The 9,114-nt window shown below is 45.4% G+C and overlaps 1 protein-coding gene across 1 annotated transcript; it reads left to right on the top strand.

Moving 5' to 3' along the window:
• The first annotated feature begins 3,893 nt into the window (after positions 1-3,893).
• mpg (N-methylpurine DNA glycosylase) lies at positions 3,894-5,279 on the top strand. Its single transcript, XM_043687473.2, has one exon. The coding sequence runs from the start codon at positions 4,050-4,052 to the stop codon at positions 4,875-4,877; it is 828 nt and encodes a 275-aa protein (XP_043543408.2). The 5' UTR covers positions 3,894-4,049; the 3' UTR covers positions 4,878-5,279.
• The last annotated feature ends 3,835 nt before the right edge of the window (positions 5,280-9,114 follow it).

Here is a 9,114-nt window from a genome sequence, read left to right as displayed (position 1 = left end):
TGGTTGGCTCATTCAAATAGTAAGGAGGCATGGGATACAGGGAAATTTGGCTGCCTGGATACAGAATTGGCTGGCCCCTAGAAGACAGAGGGTAGTAGTAGAAGGAAAGCTTTCAGAGTCGGGAGTATGATGCTGGAAGAGCACAGGTCAGGCAGCAGGAGGTTCGACGTTTCAGGCATAAGCCCTTCATCAAATGAGGCTTCAAGAAAGTATTCAGCCTGGAGTACAGTGACCAGTAGTGTTCCAGAAGGAACTGCTCTGGGACCTATCTCTTTGTGATTTTTATAAATTTCTTGGAAGAGGAAGTGGATGGGTGGGTTAGTAATTTTGCTGATGACATGAGGTTGGTGGAGTTGTGGATAGTGTGGAGGGCAGTCGTAGATTGCAACGGGACTGGGCTGAGAAGTGCCAAATGGAGTTCAACCTGGAAAGGCTTGAAGTGATTCATTTTAGAAGGTCAAATTTGAATGCAGACTACAGGCTTAAAGGTAGGATTCTTGGTTGTGTGGAGGAGCAGATGGACCTTGGTGTCCATGTCTATAGATCCCTCAAAGTTGCTACCCAAGGTGAGAGGGTTGTTAAGAAGCTGTATGGTGATTTGGCTTTCATTAGCAGAGGAATTGAGTTTAAGAGTCGTGAGGTTGTGCTGCTGCTCCATAAGGCACTGGTCAGACCACTCTTGGAATATCCGCCACAAATTCACCTGCACCTCCACACACATCATCTATTGCATCCGCTGCACCCGATGTGGCCTCCTCTATATTGGGGAGACAGGCCGCCTACTTGCGGAACGTTTCAGAAAACACCTCTGGGACACCCGGACCAACCAACCCAACCACCCCGTAGCCCAACACTTTAACTCCCCCTCCCACTCCACCAAGGACATGCAGGTCCTTGGACTCCTCCATCGCCAGACCATGGCAACACGACGGTTGGAGGAAGAGCGCCTCATCTTCTGCCTGAGAACCCTCCAACCACAAGGGATGAACTCGGATTTCTCCAGTTTCCTCATTTCCCCTCCCCCCACCTTGTCTCAGTCAAATCCCTCGAACTCAGCACCGCCTTCCTAACCTGCAATCTTCTTCCTGACCTCTCCGCCCCCACCCCACTCCGGCCTATCACCCTCACCTTGACATCCCTCCACCTATCGCATTTCCAACGCCCCTCCCCCAAGTCCCTGCTCCCTACCTTTTATCTTAGCCTGCTGGACACACTTTTCTCATTCCTGAAGATGGGCTTATGCCCGAAACATCAATTCTCCTGTTCCTTGGATGCTGCCTGACCTGCTGCGCTTTTCCAGCAACACATTTTCAGCTCTGAAATGTTTTCCATTCCAATCAAAAATGAAGAGCTTCCAGATTCCAAGTGACAACAAAGTTCAAGACAAAGTGTAAGCAAGGAGGCAGCAGCCGAACCAACCACACCAATCATGAGGATGTACAGTAATAGACAGAGGCGCCAGGGACTGATATCATGGCCCCTGGTGCTGGTCCTGGCCCTGACTCCCAGCCATGCCCCAAACCAATCACAACAGCCTCACCACCAATGTAGGCAGCAAGGACCCATCCTGATTCTAACACAACAACCCGACATGTCAATTTTGCACAACAGCAGCCCCTCCCCCAGGGTCCCTAGTCCCTGATGCATTCCCACACCATCCTTCACCCCATCCCAGTGAATGGAAGTATCTACAACTCAATTAAATCAGTTTGCTAAACTCTACATTGGACAGGTATCTGCACAGACTTGAGGCCTGCCTTTTGGGGCTGAGGTGATTAGGAAGGCACATGGGGTCAAGCAAAATGTTCAACCTTCCCACCTTTTCCTCATTAATAAAACCTAGAATACTGCATGCTTTATTAACTGTTCTCCATCTAGCCTAAAACCTTTAATTACTTGAGAAAATCCAGATCTCTCACTCCTGCTAGCCTTTAGAATGGTTTATTTTATACTATCGTCCCATGTTCTACCAAAATATGAACCTCATACTTACCTATACTGAATTTAATCTATCACAAATCTCTGTCAACTTGTCAATGTCCTTTTGAAGTTCTACCCTCATAGTTTTCAATGCTTCTACTAGATCACTTCTGGTTTGAAATAACCCATGTACTCAGTAAGCAATTCAGAATATTCATACATGTACATTTTAGTACCATTCATAACCTCTCAGATACTGAAGCAGACCAGGTCCAAATACAACAAAATCTATACAATAGCCAGGCTTGCGCTGATGAGTCTCAAGTAACGTTAACACTACACACTGCCTCTTGACATTCAGTGGTCCCCCACTAACAACATCCTAGGGTTACCATTGACCAGAAATTCAACTGGCAGGAAGAAGCTATGAGTACTGCACAAAGTAACTCATGTTCTGACTTGCCAAAGCTTGTCCGCCATCTACAAGGCACAAGTCAGGTTAATGGAATACTCCTCACTTGCCTGAATGAGTGCAGCGGCAAGAGCAGTGAAGAAGCTTGACACCATCCAGGTCAAAGCAGCCCACTTGACTGGCACCACATCCACTTCCTCCACCAGGAAGTGCGCATCTGCCAGATGCACTGCAAAAATTTACTAACAATCCGAAGACACCTTCCGAACTATGGCGACTTCTGTCTAGCAGATGTATGGTGTAAATATATTTCTTACTTTAAAAACGGAAGGCTGGCTGTGACTCTGGATGGATTCAGTATTTAAAACTGTGGTGACTCTGTAACTCAAGCAGGGGGCGTGGCCACGTGAGGTCCCCATCTTGAACTCGGAAGAGTGCGGGGCGTGGCCACGTGACGTCCCCGTCTCGCACCCGGAAGAGTGCGGACCGGTCACGTAACGTCCCGTTTCGCGCCTCGGAAGTGGGTCGAGGAGGCCACGTGATGCCCCATTTCGCGGGCAAAAGAAGGTCATGTGGGGTCGGACAGCTAGGAATGTAAGAAGGTGGGGAAAGGAGTCAGATTAACACCCAATCAGAAGATAATTCTACCTCAGTGTTTATATGACGTTTTTTATTGTATAAAAGACTGGGGCAGGGACAAAACGAGGTCTTTTCTTTTTGAACTGGCATACTTTTGTAGTTTGTCAGGGACAAAGGGGTTTAGACCCAGAGCTCTGAATGCTTTGTTCACTTACTGTGTAAAATAAATTAAGAGTGTGAGACCGAATATCTTCTCCTATTGCTTCATTTAAAAGAACACGCAGGACTTGGCTCACACATAGAAGAAAGTAAGTTTGTAGATTGAGCCAAAGTCCAACAATGGGTACACCACCACCTGCAAATTCCCCTCTAATCTACTCAATCTTGACTTAGAAATATATCACTATTCCTTCACTGCCCTTCGTTTAAAATTCCTGGTACTTTCTCGCTAATAATATTGTGGGTCTACCTACAGAATAGGGACAGCAGTGTTTCAAGAAGACAACTCACCATCACATTCCCATTGATTAACAAGGGAATTGGCAATAAACTTTGGCCCTGCCAGCAATGCCCACGTCCCACGAATCAATTTTTAAAAAAGTTTCAAAAGTGAGATCCTGGCTTTGAGATGGTGCGGTTCAAAAAGTGTGATATAAAGACAAGTCTTTCTCTTACTAGAAACGTTTATGTTTATTTTTCAATAAGTGAGAAGCTGAGAAATACTTGGCGCAGACAGAACTGGAATGCCACGTAACCATAAAGGGATTTCCTCATACTGTGGGGAGGGAAGCATTAAGGAGCCGGATCCTTCAGAAATTGGAGGAAGGTAAGTATTTCAGAGAAATGGTGGGGAGGAGAGCATCATGAAGTGTAGGAAATATTAAGGTCTTGCAAAACTACTGTCGGTTGGAAATCGCTGATACTGAGACTGGGAAGTACTAGAGCCTTAAGCAGTTACTACTTCCTGTTCCCAGCCTGCATGGCTGCAATGTTGCTGGAGCTGAGAGGAAAGCAGTGTGTTTGCAGCACCTGAGCTCTGGAGGTTAGGGATCAGCTGCAAGTCTCACTGAGTACAGTGCAGACAGCTGGCAACCTGAGCTCTCTGCGGAACTCGGGGCTGAACTTGAACCCTGTTTGAATGGGACCGAAGAAAAGGAAAGTGGTGACTGCTCGGCCTGGGGCGAGGGAAAGAAGGAGCGGGCTGTCTGTGCAGCTGCAACCTGGTGTGGGACAGGGGGCGGAGCCGGAGCCCCGGGGCCATCTGCAGCAGCAGCTCCCGGAGGAGGCTCCGGTCACCAGCGTCTATTTCAACAAAGTGGCCCACCGCAGGCTGTCCTCGGGCTTCTTCAATCGGCCTTGTGTGACTTTGGCCAAGGAGTTTCTGGGTCAGGTCATGGTCCGAAAGTTTCCGGATGGTAGTGAAGTGAAAGGCAGGATAGTAGAGACTGAAGCGTACCTGGGCGGTGAGGACCAAGCGTCCCATTCCCGCGGGGGCAAACAGACTCCGAGGAATGCCGCTATGTTTATGACTCCAGGCACCATGTATGTTTATCAGATTTATGGGGTGTATTTCTGCTTAAATGTGTCCAGTCAGGGAGATGGTGCGGCCGTTCTGGTACGATCGCTGGAACCTCTGCATGGATTGGACACAATGAGACAACTTCGCAGCAAGCGGAGGCGAGAAGCTGGGAAACCCCTGAAAGACCATGAGCTATGTAACGGACCCTCGAAACTGTGTCAGGCGTTAGACATCACCAAGATCTTTGACAGGGGGGACTTGGCTACAGGCAATGAAATCTGGTTGGAACCTGGCCCTGAAGAAATAAATGGAGCAGATATAGTGTCCACCAGCCGCATTGGGATAGGCTATGCAGGGGAATGGGTTAACAAACCCCTGAGATTTTATATAAAGGGCAATAAATGTGTGAGTGTTGTAGACAGGGACGCTGAAAAGGTGAAAGATTAGTTGGGTTATGCCGTTACGAAATCACTGTTATGGTGCCCTAATTTTTCATAGTCTGTTTCAAAGCTTCAGACATTGTTAACTCTAAGTAACTTAGTCTGTTCAAAACACCAAGTATAGTGCAATATTCCAAAAATTCCGAACATTCTTTTGTTTTTTACACTCCTCATATTGACTGGCTGCAAGGGAGTTGAATTGAAAATATAGAAAACATCTTAAATGCCCAGATTAGTTCAAACCCATCATTGTGTTGAAGCCTCTTCAGAAAAGAGAAACTTTTTAAACCACTCTGAACAAATAAAATTCTTTCATGTACAACATAATGATGTAGATCGCTGAGAAAATACTTTGAAATATGTGTATTATATATGTCTTAATTAATTTTCACAATAAAATACCTTTTTTTTGCAATGGTCTATTATTTGACTACAGCAGCCCTTTATCCCAATAGGTCTATACTTTGTCAAGCAACTTAAAATGGCAGCAGGGTGGCTCAATGGTTCGCACTGCTGCCTCATAGTGCTAGGGCCCCAGGTTCAATTCCAGCCTACTCCCAGTGCTATGAGCTGGTGAGGGTAGAAACAGGAGGATAGAGCAGATGAATGTATGGCTGATGAGCTAGTGTATGGGAGAAGGATTCACATTTTTGGATCATTGGAATCTCTTTTGGGGTCGAAGTGACCTATATAAGAAAATCAGATTGCACCTAAATTGAAGGGGACTGATTTAAAGGCAGGGAAATTTACTAGAACTGATCAGGAGGATTAAAACTAGTAAGGTGGCAGGGTGGGACCCAGGGAGATAGTGAGGAAAGGGATCAAGCTGAGACTGGTACAATTGAGAACAAAAGTGAGTCAGTCAGGGCAGGCAGGGACAAGGTAGGACTAATAAACTGCATTTATTTCAATGCAAGGGGCCGAACAGGGAAGGAAGATGAACTCAGGGCATGGTTAGGAACATGGGACTGGGATATCATAGCAATTACAGAAACATGGCTCAGGGACGGGCAGGACTGGCAGCTTAATGTTCCGGGATGGAAATGCTACAGTAAGGATAGAAAGTGGGGGTGGGGGGGGGGGGGGGGGGTGGCATTTTTGATAAGGGATAGCATTACAGCTGTGCTGAGGGAGGATATTCCCGGAAATACATCCAGGGAAGTTATTTGGGTGGAACTGAGAAATATGAAAGGGATTGGGATTGTATTATAGACCCCCTAATAGTCAGTGAAATTGGGAAACAAACTTGTAAGGAGATCTCAGCTATCTGTAAGAATAATAGTGTGGTTATGGTAGAGGATTTTAACTTTCCAAACATAGACTGGAACTGCCATAGTGTTAAAGGTTTGGATGAAGAGGAATTTCTTAAGTGCGTACAAGACAATTTTCTGATTCAGTATGTGAATGTACCTACTAGAGAAGGTGCAAAACTTGACCTACTCTTGGGAAATAAGGCAGAGCAGGTGACTGAGGTGTCAGTGGGGGAGCACTTTGGGGCCAGTGACCATAATTCTATTTGTTTTAAAATAGTGATGGAAAAGGATAGACCAGATCTAAAAGTTGAAGTTCTAAATTGGAGAATGGCCAATTTTGACAGTATTAGGCAAGAACTTTCAAAAGCTGATTGGAGGCAGATGTTTGCAGGTAAAGGGACAGCTGGAAAATGGAAGCCTTCAGAAATGAGAAAAGAATCCAGAGAAAGTATATTCCTGTTAGGGTGAAAGGGAAGGCTGGTAGGTATAGGGAATGCTGGATGACTAAAGAAATTGAGGGTTTGGTTAAGAAAAAGAAGGAAGCATATGTAAGGTATAGACAGGATAGATCGAGTGAATCCTTAGAAGAGGAGAAAGGAAGTAGGAGTATACTTAAGAGGGAAATCAGGAGGGCAAAAAGGGGACATGAAATAGCTTTGACAAATAGAATTAAGGAGAATCCAAATTGCTTTTACAAAAATATTAAGGACAAAAGGGTAACTAGGGAGAGAATAGGGCCCCTCAAAGATCAGCAAGGTGGCCTTTGTGTGGAGCCGCAGAAAATGGGGAAGATACTAAATGAATATTTTGCATCAGTATTTACTGTGGAAAAGCATATGGTAGATATAGACTGTAGGGAAATAGATGGTGACATCTTGCAAAATGTCCAGATTACAGAGGAGGAAGTGCTGGATGTCTTGAAACGGTTAAAAATGGATAAATCCCCAGGACATGATCAGGTGTACCCGAGAACTCTGTGGGAAGGTAGAGAAGTGATTGCTGGGCCTCTTGCTGAGATATTTGTACCATTGATTGTCACAGGTGAGGTGCCGGAAGACTGGAGGTTGACAAACGTGGTGCCACTGTTTAAGAAGGGCACTAAAGACAAGCCAGGGAACTATAGACCAGTGAGCCTGACCTCGGTGGTGGGCAAGTTGTTGGAGGGAATCCTGAGGGACAGGATGTACATGTATTTGGAAAGGCAAGGACTGATTAGGGATAGTCAACATGGCTTTGTGCGTGGGAAATCATGTCTCACAAACTTGATGAGTTTTTTGAAGAAGTAACAAGATTGATGAGGGCAGAGCAGTAGATGTGATCTATATGGACTTCAGTAAGGCGTTTGACAAGGTTCCCCATGACAGACTGATTAGCAAGGTTAGATCTCATGGAATACAGGGAGAACGAGCCATTTGGATACAGAACTGGCTCAAAGGTAGAAGACAGAGAGTGGTGGTGGAGGGTTGTTTTTCAGACTGGAGGCCTGTGACCAGTGGAGTGCCACAAGGATCGGTGCTGGGTCCTCTACTTTTTGTCATTTACATAAATGATTTGGATGCGAGCATAAGAGGTACAATTAGTAAGTTTGCAGATGACACCAAAATTGGAGGTGTAGTAGACACCGAAGAGTGTTACCTTAGATTACAACAGGATCTTGACCAGATGGGCCAATGGGCTGAGAATTGGCAGATGGAGTTTATTTCAGATAAATGCGAGGTGCTGCATTTTGAGAAAGCAAATCTTAGCAGGACTTATACACTTAACGGTAAGGTCCTAGGGAGTGTTGCTGAACAAAGAGATCTTGGAGTGCAGGTTCATAGCTCCTTGAAAGTGAAGTCGCAGGTAGATAGGATAGTGAAGAAGGCATTTGGTATGCTTTCCTTTATTGGTCGGAGTATTGAGTACAGGAGTTGGGAGGTCATGTTGTGGCTGTACAGGACATTGGTTAGGCCACTGTTGGAATATTGCATGCAATTCTGGTCTCCTTCCTATTGGAAAGATGTTGTGAAACTTGAAAGGGTTCAGAAAAGATTTGTTGCTAGGATTGGAGGTTTTGAGCTATCGGGAGAGGCTGAACAGGCTGGGACTGTTTCCCCTGGAGTGTCGGACGCTGAGGGGTGACCTTATAGAGGTTTACAAAATTATGAGGGGCATGGATAGGGTAAATAGGCAAAGTCTTTTCCCTGGGGTGGGGGAGTCCAGAACTAGAGGACATAGGATTAGGGTGAGAGGGGAAAGATATAAAAGAGACCTAAGGGACAACGTTTTCACGCAGAGGGTGGTCCGTGTATTGAATGAGCTGCCAGAGGAAGTGGTGGAGGCTGGTACACTTGGAACATTTAAAAGGTATTTGGGTGGGTATATGAATAGGAAGGGTTTGGAGGGATACGGGCCAGGCGCTGGCAGGTGGGACTAGATTGGGTTGGGATATCTGGTCAGCATGGACAGGTTGGTCTGAAGGGTCTGTTTTCATGCTGTATATCTCCATGACTCTATAACTGTCTGTGAGGAGTTTGCACATTCTCTTCGTGTCTGCGTGGGTTTCCTCCGGGTGCTCTGATTTCCTCTCACAGTCCAAAGATGTGCAAGTCAGGTGAGTTGGCCATTCTAAATTGTCCATAGTGTTAGGTGCATTAGTCAGTGGGAAATGGGTCTAGGAGGGCCACTGTGGGCCGAAGGGCCTGTTTCCACACTGTAGGGAATCTAATCTAATCCCATTGCTCTCTTTTCACCAAAATGCTTTGGTTTTTTCTCTTTTTAAAATTTTTATTCAATTATCCTTAAAAGATGAAATAGTTTCTACCTAAAATAAGCAACCCCATTCCACATAATTATGCACATAAAGAAATTTCCCCATCCCTCTGTCAATTTTAACTTGATTCTACTTGCTCATTGTTTTCAAGAGATATTCTTTCCCTATTCGATGTCCAATTACAACAATCTTAAAAGATTCTGTTGTTTCTTCCCATTAGTCATCTGTTCTTCAGTCAA

Source organism: Chiloscyllium plagiosum, unplaced genomic scaffold (genome assembly GCF_037043375.1).
Source record: "Chiloscyllium plagiosum isolate Xiang-an unplaced genomic scaffold, Cpla_swu_hap1 HiC_scaffold_3, whole genome shotgun sequence".
Lineage (NCBI taxonomy): Eukaryota > Metazoa > Chordata > Chondrichthyes > Orectolobiformes > Hemiscylliidae > Chiloscyllium > Chiloscyllium plagiosum.
This window is presented reverse-complemented; position numbering and strand designations above follow the sequence as displayed.

What these genes read in the sequence shown, in the direction of transcription:
- mpg (XM_043687473.2), top strand. Translation starts at nt 4,050, where the DNA reads ATGGGACCGAAGAAAAGGAAAGTGGTGACTGCTCGGCCTGGGGCGAGG.